General features: G+C 41.1%; 2 protein-coding genes across 5 annotated transcripts in view; one reads left to right on the top strand and one right to left on the bottom strand.

The window, feature by feature from the left end:
- Window positions 1-13,221, bottom strand: part of Sugct (succinyl-CoA:glutarate-CoA transferase) — a 734,230-nt gene extending 721,009 nt beyond the window's left edge. For all 4 annotated transcript variants that reach the window (XM_074065358.1, XM_074065360.1, XM_074065359.1 and 1 more), the window contains exon 1: window positions 13,059-13,221. In XM_074065358.1, coding sequence (XP_073921459.1) covers window positions 13,059-13,206 — 148 coding nt within the window. In that variant the 5' untranslated portion in view covers window positions 13,207-13,221. The remainder of the gene's footprint in view (window positions 1-13,058) is intronic.
- A 2-nt stretch (window positions 13,222-13,223) lies between these two features.
- On the top strand, window positions 13,224-18,123 carry Mplkip (M-phase specific PLK1 interacting protein). Its single transcript, XM_020184487.2, has 2 exons — window positions 13,224-13,944; window positions 15,186-18,123. Exons 1-2 carry the CDS (start codon window positions 13,552-13,554, stop codon window positions 15,384-15,386), a joined length of 594 nt encoding a protein of 197 aa, XP_020040076.1. The 5' UTR covers window positions 13,224-13,551; the 3' UTR covers window positions 15,387-18,123.
- The last annotated feature ends 1,125 nt before the right edge of the window (window positions 18,124-19,248 follow it).

Raw genomic sequence — 19,248 nt, 5'->3', positions numbered from 1 at the left:
TGGTGACACATGCCTGTGCTACTAGCTACTCAGGAGGCTGAGGCAAGATCACTTGAGCCCACAAGTTTGAGATCAGTCTAGCCAACATAGCAAAAACTCACTCAAAATTAAAATAAAATAGGAATTCAGCCTGGAAATGAGGAGGGGAAGGCGGGAGAGGGGAGGGAAGGAGGTCAGGGAGGAGAAATGACCCAAACAATGTATGCACATGTGAATAAATGAATAATTTAAAAAAACAGAAATTCACCTTCTACATCAATTGATTAATATTAACTTCTGAAGCCCCTGTTAGAATATTTAAAAAGTAAATCAGGTCAGAGAGATGTAAGGATGGAAGAAGGGTTAAGAAAAGACATCTCGACACTTGGCTCCTTTATGTGGCTGCCTCTCTCTTCACACCCCATTTGTCTCTTTTCTTAATGGCATCCTAATGAATCTTTGTTTTATCTTATTCCCCATCTTGATAAATTCTTTTACCAACCCATGGCTCCCCAAATCCATGACATAAAATGGTGACCCATATGGGGATTAGTAGGGGAGTCCCTGTCCCCCATACAGGAATTTAGAGAATGCCTTTTGAGACAGGCAAAATTAGGGAAAGTTCAGGACTCATAGAAATTTAGTATTACATCTCAGATTAACCATGCTCTGGCCCAGAGACCTCCCTCACCTGTCTTGGCAGCTACCCATGCCCCGTCCTACTCATTGATTATTGGATGGGAATCACTCGGTTCTGCCCTTCCCATTGGTTAGCATAGGTTTTAAAAGCACCTGGAAAAGTGAAGTTGGCCCTTGGTCTCCAGATTCCACCTTGGCCCCATCATGCTCCACTTTGTATTTCTCTTCCCTAACTTTTAATAAACTCCATTTACATCCATATGTCCTGAGATGGATTCTTCCCTGCAGGACACGAAGAATTTGGAAGTTTTCTGATCACAGACTGCACCACCACCTTCACAGTCTTTTCATAACAGAACCTTCAGTAGTACTGCACTGGAGCTTGAGGACAATTGCAGTCTCTGACAAGGGCAACTCTCTCTTCTTGGGTGTCTGGAACCCATTTTCCCTGAGGGTGAAGAGTCTGTCTGTCCTCTCTATTTTCAAGTCCCTACTTCCAACATGTGGCACAATTGAGAGCAGAAGCTCACCTGGCAAGCCCTGTATGCTGTAGACTTGAGTATCTCTCTCTCCTCACACTTTTACTTTCAAACTCTCTCTTCAACTCCTTGAACAACATCATTTCTATCCTGTAGAAGGAGTTCTGGCACCACTGGTGAGTCTCCCTTATCCCTTGTCCCTCCCTTTCTCTGGTCAGGACTGCTTACCCTGACTTCATATTTGGGAGTCTTCTCCACACTGTGAGTAGCACTTCAGTGGGTCCTCTCATCCTGGAGAGTTGCACCCCAAGACTGAGTCCCTCTGACTTGGTGGGGTGCCACAGCAGAGCAGGCACCCCGATTTTTCCCTCTGTGGAGGGTAGGCCTCTTCTCTCCAGGTGGGATGCCTCAAGGAGACTTAAAATGCTGAAAACCTCTTCCCCAACATGCAGCAAGCTGCTTCTATCCCCTCAAACTCACTCCTGGGCTGTATTCTTCAGCACTGGGTTAAATTTGATCCTAAACAATTGAAAAGAAATGCTTAATCTTTCCCTGTAATGTAGCATGGCTGGCTTACAAACTGCCAGATAAGAAAGTCTGGCCTCAAAATGGCACTCTTTATCATAGCACCATTTTACACCCTCATCTTCTCTGTTGTAAGTCCTCTGTATGGTCCCAGGGTCCTTATGTTCAGACTTCATCACCCTTTCTCAGGATTGGGATCTCTGGGAGGGACACAGGTCCAGTGGATCCTGTCCCAACTCCATGTATCCTAAGGAATTAAATCTCCCTTTGTGTTTTCTTTCCTCTAAAAACCTTGCAGGCTGACTTTGCTATTCTTCCCTGAGGGAAAGCCTTTTACTGTCTTCAGACTTTCCTTTTTCCACTGTTGGTTAAAGTCCAGACAGATTCAGTAGTCATGCAAGTTATCCTATCTTGCCTCCCCAGGCTATCAGGAATTAGAACAGGCCTCCCTGGATTGAGAGAGCCCCTTAAATTGGTTCTACCACCTTTGGCCTCTGGGGTCTCAGACAAGAGAAAAAAATTCTCATTTGTTGTCTGTTCTGCACTTATATGTTCTATATAACAAGGCTTTGTACTCCATCTGAAAGCCCTTTGGAAAGATCTTGTGGTTGCAGACTCAGTGGGAAGGGGGCAGAGAAACGCTGCCGCTAAGGCTGGGGTCACCATGTTTCTTCCAGCAGCCCAACTCCACACTGGTCATCCTACCATGATGGCACTAGGAGGGCACTCACAGATCTGCACCATCTTGTTACGCCTTAGGGAGTATTGTAATTAGTCTATGGCTAAAAGGTCTATCTGAGTGCTATAAATTAATATACTTATTTATATGTGTTAATTTTGTAAATAGGTAAAAGCTGTTATTTCTTTAAAAAAAATCAGTTATCTTATCTCAGTCAGGTCTAACTAAAACGCAGGCATTCAGGAATCAGCTGAGACTCCAGACCAAGGGAAGAAGTTGGCCATTTTAAAACTCAAGCGGCTGTTTCAGCTGCCTAATTGGGAGCTTATAAATGGAACCTTAAAGTTTGGTTTTTTATTTATTCTAAAAAAACCAATTCTGTCTAAGTTCAAATTTTTATAAAAACTTCAAAATGCAATTTTAAAAAAATCAGTAAGTAAGCCTGTCAATTGCTAAATTGTTTTCCAATATTCCAACCATGGCTATTCCAAGTCCTTTGTAATTATAGTTTTGCTGTTTCTGTAACATTTAAAAATCAAACCCTTAGAAAATTATTCTAGCAAATTTTTATCTGTCAAATCAGCTAGCTTTTTAAATACTTGTTTCTGTTGGGTTTTGTTTTGTATTTCCCTTGTAAATTACTGTTGTCATTCTACAGAAATAAAGTTTCTAACAATAACAACCTAAAAAATGTTCTCTTTTATATACTGGGTTACATATAATACAGATGAAATTAAACAGATGGACTCCAGGTAAGACCAGCCTAAGAGCCACTATTTCTAAATCTCTTTGGTACTTAAATTTGACCAAAAAGCATCTTAATGGCACTGACTCCCACCTGACATGACTGTTACTCCCTCTGATGTTGGAATGATGGATCAGACCAGACCAACCAGGACATCTTATCCCAGCAACAAGGGACTGACGATTCAGAAATAAATAGTTCAGAGAGAACTGTTGAGACAAGAGGGGAAGTTCTTGGATTCCAAATGGAGTCACTTGCTTTGGAGACCTTCCAAAGCGACTAAAGCCAAGTGGTTGTAAAGAAGTGGTTCATAAGCATGGTTACTTAACTCTAAACCCTGTCCCTATCTTGCAAGTAGATAAAAACAAGCCTATCACACCTGCTATTCCTGTGTCAGAAAAAAAGTCCAAATGTTCTTCCCTCTGTGTGGTCAATCACAACTTTTTAAAAATAGGAGGTCTATCCAGCCCTACTAATAAGCATGGAAATTACATAACTTCTCCCCTTCTTGGGACCTCTGGTATCTATTTTAGTTCTCTGCCATTGGTCCTTGCTTTATTAATGTTTTAACTGATTTATTTTTTTACCTCCAGGCCATAAAGTTACAAATGATGCTACAATGTGGGTTCCATCCCCTATTCCCTGACGCTCCAGTATCTCTTAGTCCCCAAACCAGGCTCCAATACAATTTTATCCAGGTATTCAGTTAGATTCTTTCATGTTCCTAAGGACTCTTCCATAATCTTCTGCCAGAACAACAAATACAGAGGCAGCGACATCTTATGACCCTACCCAGCTCAAAGCAGTTACAAGAAAATGAGACCTCTTCTACCACACATACACTTCAAAACCAGAATTGGTTTTGTTGTTCTGTCAGGGGAGAATGTGGAAGAGACACCCATTTTAAAGAAAGATAGCAGACAAAGATATAACAAGGAACAGATTAAATGTTAGGAGTGGGTCCAGCCCCCGGGAGGATCCAGATGGTACAGAGATATTCCTGTGCACAAGAAATTCAAACCATGATCCCAGGAAGAGACAACAGTATGGTCCAGTAAGGGCCACAAAAATGAAGACAGCCAACCAAAAGTGGCCTAGCCTGAAGTTACTCTAAACCCTGCCTCAGTACGCTATGCTCCATTGCGCAGATGACTGCCATTTGTCTCTTCTCTTAAGGCATCCTAATAAATCTTTTCTGGAAGGAGGGAATACTGTTGGATTCAAAGATAAAGTAAAGGGGCTACAAGCCAAGAAATTTGGTCAACCACTAGAAGCTGAAAAAGGCAAAGAAACAGATTCCCACCCAGAGCCTCTAGAAGGAACCAGACCCACCAACAGATTCTGGTCCAATGAGTCACATGTCAGACTTTTTCTTTTTCTTTTCTTTTTTTTTTTTTGAGGTACTGTTGTTTGAACACAGGGACGTACTCTTGATAGACAGGTGCTCTATCACTTCAGCTGTGTCCCAAGCCCCCATATTAGACTTTTGAACTACTGAAATGTCTCATAATAAATTAGTGTTTTAAACCACCACCCAAAAAAGGTAAATGAATGAGATACTGTGGCAGGAAGGCAGGAATGGGGAAGAGATCAATGAGTGCTTCAGTAAAACAAAGGAAAACCGGAGTTGGGGTATGTTACCTGGAGACCAGAGGAGAGTCACCTCGCCCCAGAGGTTAAAACAGCCAATGAAAGAATATGTGACTTTGCTATTATTGTGGGGCTTGTAATTAAGCAGATTTTGAAACTATTGTCTATTTTAATAAAAATTTGAGAAACTTACAGGGAGTATGGTACAAAAAAGTTCAGGAAAAAATAAAGCTCTTGGGCCATGTTAAAGCATGTCACGATCACAGCACAAGTTAGGGCTAGCAGAGTGGCTTCAGTGGTAGAATGCCTGCCTAACAAGCACAAGGACCTGAGTTAAAACCCCAGAACAGACACACACACACACAAAAACCCTGAAAGCCACAGAACAAGTTAGTACCAGTCCCAAATTCCTCTGCTCTTCCACATTTCCCAGCTTCTATGATAGTTAGGTGTTGCGAGCTTTCTCACGCTCTGTTGTTCCTCCGGACCTAGCTGGGAGTGACTGGAGATGCAGAAAGGACAAAAGATAGAAGACAAAGCTGGGACCAAGCCGAGTGCTCAGATGGAGACACACACAGCCTCATTGCTTTTTTTCTCTATTAATTCTTCTTTTATTTTGCTTCTTTTCTCTTATTCATTAACACCTTACTTCTAAAGTCTTTCTTTTCTATTCTTTAAAGTCTCTTTCCTTTGACTCACACTGTCCCATGTTTTCTTTAATCTCTTAAAGTCTCAGTCCTCAGACACAGACACACAAACAGCCAGAAGCAGCAGCAGCAGCCAACCAATCAATCCCCCATCAAAAAACCTCATGTCTTCCTTCAGTGAATCTTTTTGCTTTTAATTTTTATTTTATTCATACGTGCATACAATGTTTGGGCCTTCCCTTACCTCCTCCCTCACCCCCTCCCTCTCTACCCCTATGCCCTCGATACCCAGCAGAAACTATCCTGCCCCTATCTCTAATTTTGTTGAAGAGAGAGCACAAGCAATAATAGGAAGGACCAAGGGCCTTTGCTAGTTGAGACAAGGACAGCCATACAGGGAGTTGACTCACATTGATTTCCTGTGCATGTGTGTTACCCTCCAAGTCAATTCCTCTCGCACTAACCTTTTCTCTAGTTCCTGGTCCCCCCTCTCCTATTGGCCTCAGTTGTTCAGCTGGAAATAAGGAGGTGGAGCAACAGTTCCTGGGGAGGGGCATGACATTGTAACAAGAGAAACCTGCAATCCTAATTCTCTCAATGTAAACAACTTAGGAAAAGCAGCTGTGCTGCATTTTGCCTCTTGCTCTCTTCTGTGGCTGGGGCTGTGCCAAACTCAGCCTGTAGACCATTGAGCACAACTATGCTTATGTCAAGTTCTCATAGACTTCTCATAATCCACTCCCCACAGTTAGGTTGGAGTCAAGTGGGGGATCTGGCTAATGAAACATGTAGAAGAAAAGCTAATTCTAGGCCTGACCCTTAAAGCATCCCATAAATCCTCCAGTCTTCTATTCCCCTAGGAAGATGCAAATTTCAAATAGTGTAGCAACATGTACAAGAAAGATATTTTTGTTGTATTGATACACTAAGATAATCAGCTAATTCATAAAGCAGCATAATCTAACCTACTCTGACCAAGTAAGATGGCAAGCATTGAAGGCAGAGTGAATTCTAAGTGAGTCCTCAACATCAAAGTAAAAAACTAGGAAGTCCATTTCAGGCTAGACTGTTTCACTGTCCCTTTAGAAGCAGCCTTTTCAAACTACAGTACATCAAGGATTTACTTAAGGATGCATGAATCATTTTAAAGAAAGCAAATTCCACACAGGGTGTGGTTAGCTCAGACCTGGAATCCTAGCTACTCAGGATGCAGAGATCAGGAGGATTGTGGTTCCAACCCAGCCTGGGCAAAAAGTTCGTAAGACCCTATTTCAAAAATACCCAACACAAAAAAGGGAGTGTTTCAAGTGGTAGGGTGCCTGCCTTGCAAGCATGAGGCCCTTAGTTCAAACCCTAGTACCTCTAAAAAAAATAGGGAAGGAATGAAGGAAGGAAGAAAGGAGGAAAGAAGGGAGGGAGGGAGGAAGGAAGGAAGGAAATTCCAGGTCAACTTCTACAACTGATCAGCTTGCTTTCTTCATAGTATGCTTTCTGCTCTCACACATTCCAGATCTTACCCTTATGTTACTTCATATTATACAATTTCCTTAAGTGACAAAAACTTTCAAATATTAACTTAAGATGGACAAGGAATTATTTTCCAAAAGTCATTTATAAGATAGAACATTACAGAGGATGGGTACATAGAAACTTAGAAGGCAGTACTCAGTTATAGAATTTATAAATCAACTTATAAAATTCATAACCCAAAGTCAACAAGTCAAAGGCAAAAACTTCTCCTTAAGTGTTCAGACTTCTTCAATAGAGAATTCTGAAGTTAGCTACCCAGAAGACTAGAAGTGGTTGACTTGAACTTGTGGGAAAAAATGATCACTTTGAATTACTAAATATAAGAGAGCTCACAAACCCAAGAGGTGCTTTGAACTTTTAGTATTTGTGATGTAATTTTCCTCTGGGAGAAAACTGGCCAAAGAGAAGACCTTTGTGCAAATTAGAAAAGGGCATCCCCTATAGGTTAATGAAACACTGTCATAGGTACTTGAGGATTATAATGATCACAGCCAAGAAAATGTACATGGGGAAGGGTAGTGGGGTGTCCAATGTTAGCCTGTTAATGCAAGGAGCACCTTTTTCTTTTCTTTTTTTCTTCTTTTTAACTGGAGGGGACACATTCAAAGAGGAGCACCTTTTGACATAAAAAAATGTATTGAGCCCTATTTCACAGAATATTGTAGATGTTTAGGAGGAATAAAAGGGAAAAGGAGGACGTGAGGGCAATCTGACTGCGACATCTGTCACCCCATTGATTGCCAGGGTTGATTCGGCTGATCTGGCTGGCCAGGTGGGTGTTCCCTTCCTCCCTCACTGCTCCATGTGCATTCCTTCTGAAGGCAGTGAACTCAGTCGAAGAGGACCACCATCCCTGATAGAGGAGGACCGTTCTTTGGTCAAGGGTATACAAGTAGCTGCACTCCCCTGCTAGAACCTCCAAATAAGGGACAATAAGGAAGAAAGGAAGGGACAATAAGGAAGAAGTGTGGAAGTGAACATGATTGTGAGACAGAATATATTTTATGATTTGATTTGCTTGTGCCAGCTAACAGGGGATGAGAGCAGGAGAGATTTCCAGAGAGAAAGTTAGAATGGTTTCTGTGTGAGGGGCTATGGAATCCTCCCAGTGACTGCTTCCTTCAAGTAGGAAAGATAAAAAATTAATCTTTAAGGCTTTTAGAGTTGGGGGGGTGATGAAACAGTGAAAGCAAGAAGCTTGTTACTAAGGACAAATGCAGGCTTTTGAGATGGCCTAGTTAGGTTCATATCACAAATGCTTAAAAACTTTTAATGCAAGCCAAACATAGTGACATATACCTGTAATTCCAACTACTAAGGAGGAGAAGGCAGGAGGATCATGAGTTTGAGGTCAGCCCAGGAAAGTTAGGAAGATCTAGCTCAAAAACAAAATATAAAACAAAAGAGCTAGAGGCATGGCTCAAGCCAGAGAGCACTTGCCCAGCATGTGTGAAGCCCTGGGTAAAATCCCCAGTTATGCACACTTTTATGTATATTATCAAATTGTCTACCAGAAAGGTTATATATAACATGTACTGGCACTAGCTCAGGATATATAACTAGTGTTCTCTGTCTTCTTCTATAACCCTGAATATAATCTTGAGGGGATTTTATTTACTTGCTCACTACAAATTTGACAGTAGAAATTTTGCATGTAACTCATTGGTTTATATATGAACTATTTTCATATCTTTTCTTATAAATTATTCTTGTTATCAGCCCACATTTCTAGAGACATGTTTACCTTTCTTTTTCTTATTGATTTGTATAGATTATTTAGGTAGTAAAAAATTAACTTTTTCATTAGTCATTATTTGGTGAAAGTAATTTTTCCCTATCCACTCTTTGTTTTTTACAATTGTTTTAGAATTTCTTTTCTTTTCTTTTTTTTTTTAGGGATGGAATCCAGGACTAGACCAGTATTCTATCAGTGAGCTATATCCTCAGACACAAGAATTTCATTTCTTTGATGATTTCTGTCTTTGATGTTGTCTCAGGGTTTCCCAAAACCACACATACTTTCAGTGATTTGCTAGAAGGAATCACAGGATTCAGCAAATGATTATATTCACAGCTAAGGTCACCATAATAAAGTGACACATAACAGGACCAACAAGGGGAAAAGACACAGGCAAAGATTGGAAAAATCCATGAACAGGCTTCTTAGCTTCTCTCTCCCATGGAGAGCTACATCAAGCATGATTTTATCTCCAGCAACAAGAAGCACAAAATCATGTGTGATGTTTCTAACCACGGAAGTCCATTAGACTCAGAACCCAAGTTTTTTATCAAGAGCTAGTCACACAGGCACTCTGCTTACCATGTACCAAAATTCAAGACTCCCAGAAGAAGGTGTTCATCATAAATCACATTGTTTGTCAAGCCATCTAGACATAGTGAACCACCTCCATTAGTTAGGAAGCAATTCAAGTATCAAGTTCCCAGACATGAACCAAAAGTCAAACTTGTAAGGTGGTCCTTCTGGAAACAGCAGCCTAAGGCCTGCTATGTTAACTCTTTTCTGTACAGGTATTATGTTTTTCCAACCCTAGATTATATTATTAATTTATAACTGGTTTTTCCATTTAAAAAGCCTCTGTTTTCCTATTTAATGTTTTAAACTATCTGAGGTTTATGTTTCCAACTTAAACATTAAGTAGTCACTTTTTGGATAAAAAACAGCATTTTTTCTTTCTACTTTCCTAATATTTTTACATTTTCTATGAAGTATTGTCTTACCACATTTTCTGCTGCTACAATAGAAACCCACAGACTGGGTGATTTATTTTAAGAAGAAATTTATTTGTCATGAATCCATAGCCTAGGAAGTCCAAGAGAGCATGATGCCTGCATGTGGCCTTTGTGCTGCATCACTCCATGGAACAAAACAAGAGGACAAGAGGGCAGGAAAAAAAGAAGCCAAGAAAATTGATCTTGCTCTACAGTAACACACTCTTGGAATAACTAACCTACTCATATGATAACTGCCCTAATTCATCATGAGGGCTGAGCCTTCATGACCTAAACATCTCTTAAAGGCCCCACTACCCATACTGTTACAGTTGCAATTAAATTTCAACCTGAGCTTTGGAGGGGACATTCAAGTCATAACCATTGTGTATCATTTTTATAACTGTAAAAATACAAAGATGCAAGTTGAGCACCAGTGGCTCTTTGGGAGGCTGAGATCAGGCCAGGCCAGCCCAGGCGAACAGTTCTCAAGACCTCTTTTCCAAAATAACCAGAGCAAAATGTACTGGAGGTGTGGCTCAAGCAGTAGAGAGCCTGCTTTGCAAGCACAAAGCCCTGAATTTGAACTCCAATCCCACCAAAAGAAAAAAGAAAAGATTAAAAAAAAGAAAAGGAAATCCTAGCCATGTACCAGTGGCTCACGCCTGTAATCCTAGCTACTCAAAAGACAGAGATCAGGAGGATTGCAGTTCAAGGGCAGCCCAGACAAGTAGTTCTAGAGACCCTATCTCAAAAAAACCCATCACAAAAAAGGGTTGGTGGAGTGGTTCAAGGCATAGACCCTGAGTTCAAACCCCAATCTGCCACAAAAAAGAAAAGAAATCCCAAGGCAGGTGGATAGTGAGTTTAAGGCCATTCTGGGCTACATAGTGAGACCCTGTTGTAAAAGCAAAAACACACACACAAAAAGAAATGTGCCATTTTCCTATACCTAGTATCTCACAGGTGACTCAATGAGAATCACATTACAGGGGTTGAACCACAGGAGAAGAATGCCAAAATTATGAATCTGGGAGTTTTTGTGGAACAACTGCCCAGCTGACACCTTCCCCTGAGATAGGGAGAGAAAACTAATTTAACCTAAGGAAGCAAATTCTCCTAGGGAAGAAAAGTGGACTATGACTGGGTTCTTACTCAAGGCGTGGCATGTGGTAAACATTTCCAGGGGGTAGATAAGATAAGCTTCACAAGGTTTACAATATCAGGAATGTCTTCAAGGCTCTGGGTTTATATTCCTTTAAAATATAAACACGTACCTCCTGGAAATTCTCAAACTACCTATTCAGTCATCTTTTAACTTCCAAGGCTTGTCCTTTAACCCACAGTCCAGTTTTCTTCATTTAGAAAGCCTTAACCATGCAGAAACAGGAAAATATTTACTTCTTGAGATGACACAATAAAACTAAACAAAGTGCTGATATTTGCAACATTGCCACCTACCTAAAATAGAATTCAAACCCTTTCTGTAGAGACCTGAGAATTCCTCAGAGGGATCCCAGAGCCTTTTTGGTAATTGTGGAAGGGGGTGAATATTAAATTAAGGGTACAAGGTAAGCCCTGGGACTCTAATTCCTGCTCTAAATGTATCTCTTCTGCTTTTATGTATTGGGCTCCCAAGTATGTTTCTTCTTCTTTTTAAGATAAGACTCTATGAAAAAGAAAAAAAAATAAATTTACTGAAAAAAAGAAACACTAAAAAATTTTAGGTAATCTAAATATTCAAAGTCGTATAGAGCCAGACAATGTCCTATTTGCATTTATACTTAAATTTCCCTGTCTTAGTATTCTCACTTGCTTTTAACTTCTAAACTTCTGAAACACACCACCACCAGAAAGTTAACCAATTATGTCTGAGGCGCCTCGTGCAGCTCACAGGTAGTCAGAAAATTCCTGGATGTTCTTCTATCTAATAATGCCTAGGTATGCAATGCTACTTGAAGACAGCACCTGGCCACTGACTGCAGCTTTCATAAAAGCACTGCCTTATCCAGGATCGTGTCTTCTAATGCTGGTCTTCCCTACACAGTACTGCAACTCTCTTTTTCACAGGAACATGCCTATTTGCTAGCAAAAATGAGAAATGCCATTTCCCTCCACAGGGAAACCACCATATACTCACAACTCCTTTACATTCATGATCCTAGTCCTTCACTCTCCTACCTCCAGAAAAACCCAACATAAAGCTTCTTCCCTTTCCCCTCATCTTCTGAACTCACCACCACACAAAGAACTAAAAGCTGGTCAGAGCCCACCAGCTCAGACAGCAAGACTATAATTGCCAGACTAATGCCATACTTATAAAGATCCAATAGTTAAGATTATATTCAGTAATGTCTACATCTAAAAGAAATTACATCGGTATCACTTCCAACTTATTTATTTTATTTTTCAAATGATAGACCGATTGTCAATCCATGTTTCTTAGGTAAAAAAGTTTTCTGGAATTCAGGAAGCCTGAGTTCTTGTCCTGGCTCTGCTTGCTAGGTGAACTTGAGCAGTCTTTTAACTTCTCTTGACTAATTTCTCATCTGTAAAGAAGAAAGTCTCAAAAGTGATTCAACTAGATCTGGAGTGTCATATAATTATTAATTTATTTATCTTCATATGTATAACTATATGTGCTGTCATGCACAATCTACCTGTCAAAATATTCTACTGTATTTCGTCCCTTCCCAGATTTGTAATGCAAGTTCCTATGTGTAGGAGACAAGAACACTCCAGAAGCATAAGCCAAGTAAAAAAAAAAAAAGTTGCAGCTCTTCACTCAGCAAGCTGAAACCCAATTCTGCATATCTTCTGTCAATTATAAAAAAAAATATATGTAATTTTGGTCTCCACCACCCTCACTGCTCTGCTCTCTAGATTGATGACATAAAAGGTGGGAATCATTGACCTATATATTATGTGACTTCTTCGTTCATTCAATAAATGTGAGTATCCTATTGCCAGCCAATCAAGGTACACACAATGTTTCGAAAAGGGAATTTTTTTAGAGATAAGGGCAAAATAGTTTCTGCCGGGTAGCGAGGGGGTGGGGGGGAGAGGGATGTAAAGGAGGGGGTGGGGGAAGGGAATCTCGGCTTCCTAACCTATCTAACTCCTTTCATCTAACGAGCTGAAATGAAGAGGTAAAGCGCGACATTTGCTGCTTCGGCCTCTCTCCCCAGTTAATTCTAACAGGCGGGTGGATGTTTTTAAAGTTGTTTCAAGTTGGGGGACGAGGGGCTGGGGGTACAGGAGAAGCAAGGCTCGCCAAGAACGGCCAGCAGCGGCCCGGCCCGTGCGCAGTTCCGGCCCTGGCCTGGGGCGCCGGACCGCGCGGACCTGGGGACAGGAGAACCAGGCGACCACGGCCGTGGAGAAGCCACAAGGACCATAAAGCGGACTGCGGGGGCAGCCGACTTCACCAAAGCGAGCGCGCTCTCCTCAGGGCGTCCCGAGATAGGAACCTGGGGCCCGGGTCCCTTTCGCCGCCCGACCAAGTGTCAGAGTACCTGACTGCGGGCGGCCCGTCCACAGCCCCCTCCCGCCGCCCCGGCCGGAGGAGACGCCGGTTCTCCGCAGAGCCGCTACCCGGGCCAGCATCGCGCGCCCTCCGGATTGCCTCCGCTCCTCAGAGTGCAAAACCCAGCGCAGCGCCATCCGCAGCCACTCGGGGCGCCCGCGGACAGCTCAGGCCCCACCCCCTTTGGGCGGGGCGAAATTTTGTTCGCGCTCTCCGCTGAACGGACTCTTCACCTGTGGGGCCGACCAAAGACCGCCAGACTTAGACCCTGCCTTCTAGGGATGGTCGTGGGTTCCACCCTTCCTTTAGATTTTTTTTCTCCCCTCTTTTCTTACTTTAATCCACCCCGAATTCAGTAATCTATTTATCCCGCTGCCCTTTGCGGAACTGTTGTGAGCTGAGAACCAATGTGCCGTGGCGCACTGGCGGCCGGAGGACTCTTTTAGCAAAGAACTACCAGTTCTCTTGAGGCGGGTCGGCGGATGCAGTTCCGGTGGGAGAACGCTGCAGTGAGGTCCTTGGCTTCTGTTCCTGAGATGCACAGACCGAATTTTCGACCCCCGACTCCTCCTTACCCCGGCCAGGGTGTAGGAAGTTGGGGTAGCGGGAGCAGCTTCCGGGGTACCCCGGGCGGGGGCGGACCGCGGCCGCCTTCCCCTCGGGACGGGTACGGGAGTCCGCACCACACGCCGCCTTACGGACCCCGGTCTAGGCCCTACGGGAGCAGCCACTCTCCGCGACACGGCGGCAGCTTCTCGGGGGGCCGGTTCGGGTCTCCGTCCCCAGGCGGCTACCCTGGCTCCTACTCCAAGTCCCCCGCGGGGTCCCAGCAGCAATTCGGCTACTCCCCGGGGCAGCAGCAGACCTACCCCCAGGTAAAAATAATAGCCAGCGTTTGCCGAACTCTTACTGTAATGGCAGGCATGGTACTAATATTCCCTTTATGTGGACTATTTTGTTTACTCCTCTCTGAGGTGTCATACTATTGTTAGCCCTATTTTGTCGATGAGTAAACTGAGGCTTAAAGAAGTTAAATAGCTTTCTTAAGATTACCTTAAGTGGTCAGGCGCTGGTGGTGCACGCCTGTAGTCCTAACTACTTGGGAGGCTGAGATGGGGAGTTTCGCGAGTCAAGGCCAGCCCGAGCAAATAGTTCGCAAGACCCTATCTCCAAAATAACCAGAGCAAAATGGACTGAAGGTGTGACTCAAGCAGTCGAGTGCCAGCTTTACAAGCACAAAGCCCTGAGTTCAAACCCCAGTCCCACCAAAAAAAAAAAAAAAAAAGAATTACCTTAAGTGGGAGAGTCATAGTTCTGTTACAGAGCCATTGTGCTCTTAACCAGTACACTGCCCCTCAAACATTTCCGTAATCCTGCATTTCCTCTCCTTTTTGCCAGGGCTCTTGCCAGTTCCTCTCAATACGGAGATACTGAAGTTGAGGGGAAAGAAAGTGAATGAATCTTCTGTAGCTTTTCTGGGTTATAGGCTGGTGTCGTTTGGCTACAGTTGTCACCCTTCCTCCCCCTTGCTTTTTTTTTTAACCTTTATCTTATTTCAAGTTCTCTCATGGTAAAATTGGTAATAGTAGACAAAGGAATACAGCAGAGAGAAAGTATTTCTGGTGTGATTAAGAGCTTTGGCTAATAATTTGGGTCTACTAGGTATTTTCCAGTGTTGTATTTGCTAAACCAGGTGACCCTTTGAGTGTAGAATAATGAATATAGAAAATTAAACTGTAGGGCTAAAAATAAGCTTTAGTTTTTCTCCAGAAAACAAACTAAGTTCCCAGGAAAAATTGAATACAATGCATTTATTTCATCACTGCTTGTACTTGCCATCACCATTTGTATTTAATAACTGCACAGTTATTAGATTAGAAACTCAAGTAGTTGAGGTGACAGTGGGCAGAAAGTTATTAATAAATTAGTATACAGAATTGGTTTTAGTACTTTTAACAAAAACACTACATTAAAGGAATGGACTTTGTAACAGAACAAAATTGGTTTCAAGTGACAACTTTTAACCAGCAATGTGATCTCCACTAGCTTTTAAAGGAAAAAGTACCAATTACCTTTACTGAATTTTTTTTTTTAACTGATGGTTTTTTTCCTAAAGGGTTCTCCAAGGACATCTACACCATTTGGATCAGGGCGTGGTAGAGAAAAAAGAATGTCTAATGAGTTGGAAAGTTATTTCAAGCCTTCAATGCTTGAAGACCCTTGGGCTGGCCTAGAACCAGTATCTGTAGTGGATATAAGCCAACAATTCACCAATACTCAGACATTCACAGGCAAAAAAGGAAGATACTTTTGTTAACATTTCTGAAATTCAACTGGAAGCTTCATGTGTCAGAACATCTTGGACAGAAGTTTTTATTTGTATAATTAAGTTGACTTTGAATAACTGAATAATTATTAGTAGGGCCTTTTTAGTATTTCTCATATCAAGTATTGATATTAGAGAAGATAGGATCATTTACAGTATTTAGCTGCCTGTAAGTGCCTACTACATTTAGAAAAATTAGTTTCTATATATTTCACATTCCTGGTTATATAATGAACATTTGTCATAATGTTTTTCAATGCTTTAAAATAAAACATTTTGTCTTTCTAGTTATATTGTGGTTTCGTGGTATGATAAGAAGTAGAATTACTAAGCTAATGCTTTGTAATCATTTAGAATTCATAAGTAAGTGTTTTGCAAACTATTTAAAAATGACATAGACCATCCTTGCTATAGGCAGTTCTATATTTGTTCATAGAGAAAGGAAGAGAGTAGTACAGTTCTATCCATATTTGTCATAACCATTATCCTACATGCTTATTTTACCTAACGCTTCTGTAAAAACACATTGAATTTGAACTGAAGTCACTGAAACCCACTTAGGGTAAGTTTGTACTCATTTGACCAGAAAAGGCAAGGATAAACCATGCATAAATAGCTTTGTGTTCTATCTGGATTTCCCAACTCTATGATTGTAGACTTACTTTCTCCTGAGGCCTATGTGGTATTAGTCAGTTTCTGTTCACTGAAAAAAATACCTGAGAAAAGCAAGGGAGGAATGATTTATTTTGGCTCACGGTTTCAGTCCAAGGTTGTCTAGATTCATTACCTTGGACCTGAGGTGGGGCAGAATATCATGGCAATGGGAGCATGTGGCAGAGGCTGTTCACCTCATGAAGAGGTTAGGGATAAGGGGCATCCTCCAGTGACTGACTTCATCTAACTAGGCCTGGTCTCTTTCTGCCACCTCCCAATAATGCCATCATGTTATGAATCCGTCAAGGGATTAATCTATTGATTAGGTCAGATCCTTGTCTAATCCCCTCTCAATGATTGGATCCATCAGCTAGGAACCTAACCTTCAACACAGCCTTTTTTTGGGGGGGGGTGTGGGAGTAGTGGGTAGACACTCAATACCCAAAACATAATAGATGGCTACCAGCAATTTCAAATCACTTCCATTGCAGGAAGAAAAAAAAAATCTGAACTGGGCACTGGTTGCTCACACCTGTAATCCTAGCTACTTGGCAGGCAGCACTTCCATTGCAGGAAGGAAAAAAAAAAATCTGAATTGGGCACTGGTTGTTCACACCTGTAATCCTAGCTACTTGGGAGGCAGAGATCACAAGGGTCTCGGTTCAGAGGCCCCCCAGGCTAATAATTTGCGGGATTCCCATCCCCAAAATAACCAGAGCAAAATGACTGGAGGTGTGGCTCAAGCAGTAGAGTGCCTGCTTTGTAAGTAGGAAGCCCTGAGTTCAAACTTCAGTCTCATCAAAAAGGGCTGAATTCATCAATCCCAGAGAATACTTTCGTATTCTTAAACCAATTAACTGTGACCAAGGCAGTGAGACCTAATTATCCTGAATCATGAACTTATCCTGAAGCTGAGAGTCAGTTCTGTGATGTTTAGCCCCACTTTATCTACCAGGAGTAGAGAAGTAGTTTTCCAAAGGCAGTGTGTTATATGTATAAATCTATAGTAATGGAGATAAAAAGTGAAGGAATTTTGTCCCAATTAATTAAAGAAAATCCAAGTCCTGCACAATGCAGCCTCTTTAAGTATTTTGAGTCATACAATACAAAGATAAAGCTAGTTAAATATTTATCTCAACATTCCCCAAAAGAAACATCTGAAATTAACTGGTCATACCTCCATTTGATCCATACAGATCCTATCTGTTTGTTCACTGGCTCTTTCATAGGGGCAAAGAAAAAAAAAAAGAAGAATTATAGATTTATAAAAAGCATGAGAATCAGGACTTTGGAAATTATCTTTCTACCAATTACTAGATAGATGACTTTACTGCTCTGTTCCTCAATTTTCTCATATGTTAAAATGTGGAAATTAATAGTACCTGTCATATTATGTTTGAGAAATGGCTTAAATATGTGAAAATCTTAGGGCCTAGCACATAGTAAGCACATGGTAAGCACTCACCCCTATGTCCTCAGTTTTTAGACTAGTGCCTGCAAAATAGTAGGCACTAAAATATTGGATGAATATAGAAATTCTGATTACAACATTCCATTGCTCTACCTACCTCCTTCTATAGAGAGATAACCTTAGTAATTTTATCCAGTATTGAAGGAAAAGTCCTATTTCTCAACATCTTGTCTTTCCAGATATGTTAAGGTAATAATGTACAGTGAAAATTAAAGCAAGTGGAATACTTTTGTAAATAGCTTTTACTGACCTTCATAGGTAAGAGAAAACACTTGGAAATAATTATTAACCAATATCTTAAGAGATCATTGGGTTATTAGCAAAGATGAAAAAGGAAATGAAGCCAACTCATGATACTGTGTGCCTGTAATCCCACCTACTCAGGAGGCTGAGATGGAAAGATTGTGAGTTTGAGGACAGCCTGGGCAGCTTAGTAAGACCCCATCTCAAAAAGAAAAAAGGAAATTATGGAAGATTTTATGCCAGTGTATTAATACCATATTTGGGAGACTTTGAAATATAACTCATCAATGGTTAATGTACATTCTATTATTTCTCTGTTGTACTTTATAAGTGAAATATTAAAATTTACTAACTTCCAGACATCTGTCCTTTTCTGCCTTTTTTTAAGAGAAAACATTTTTTGGCCCCAGGAATAATAATGTATAAACTACTAGTTGCTCATTCAATTATCAAAAGGTTTTTTTTTCCCCATGTTTGTTTGGTGTTTTTTGGGAAGCAACAGTATGTAGCCCAGCCTGGCCTTGAATTCATAATCCTCCTGCCTCAGTTTTCCTTGCTCTGGGATTACAGTTGTGTGCTACAACATGTAGCTACTTATCGAAGTTCTAACAACATTGATAATTCAGTTTGGTTTTGTTCTGTTTTTGTTTAGCTGAGCAAATAGAAAGTGATTTTTTTTTTTTTTTTTTTTAGTGTTCCGGGGTATACATTTTATCTCCATACAAATGCTGAACAATTTTTTAGAAAAGTATATGGTGGGCTGGGTGCCTGTGGTTTACACCTGTAATCCTAGCTACTCAGGAGGCCAAGGTCAGGAGGATCAGGCTTCAAGACCAGTCTGGGCAAAAAAAGGAAGACACTATCTCAAAAAATACTCAACACAAAAAAGGGCTGGCAGAGTGGCTCAAGTGGTAGAGTGCTTTCTTAACAAGCATGAGGCCCTGAATTCAAAAACCCCAGTACCACAAAAAAAAAAAAAAAAACTATATGGTGAAGTATGTACCTTAGAAATTCAGAAAATTAAAGAATGAGGTTATAATCTATAGCAGGGTCTCCAAACAGGGTATGCCTACTCCTGGGAGTATTCAACTTTCCAAGGGATATGCAGACATGGGTAGCTTTAAGTATATCCAAATTCAGATTCCTCAATTCCTATGTGAATTCTTCATTAAAGTAAACCTGACTAAGAACATGCCCATGATCAATGGATCGTATCAGTTCACCCTTTTCCTAATTACCTTTCCCCATTTTACAAAAGAAACCCATAGCATGTTGCGTTTTCTGAAAATGACCCCAACAATATTTCAGGTCCATGTATTCTTCCAGAACCTTACCATAACCATACCTAGATGGTGTAGCCCTCTCTTTTGAACCTGAGCAGACCTTTCTGACTGCTCTAATTAAGGGGAAAATGATGTAAAATAATGTGTTTTCATTAATGGTGTTAGAAATGAATTCCATTGCCTCATGTGGAAATGTTCTGCA

This window comes from Castor canadensis, chromosome 2 (assembly GCF_047511655.1).
Source record: "Castor canadensis chromosome 2, mCasCan1.hap1v2, whole genome shotgun sequence".
NCBI lineage: Eukaryota > Metazoa > Chordata > Mammalia > Rodentia > Castoridae > Castor > Castor canadensis.
This window is presented reverse-complemented; position numbering and strand designations above follow the sequence as displayed.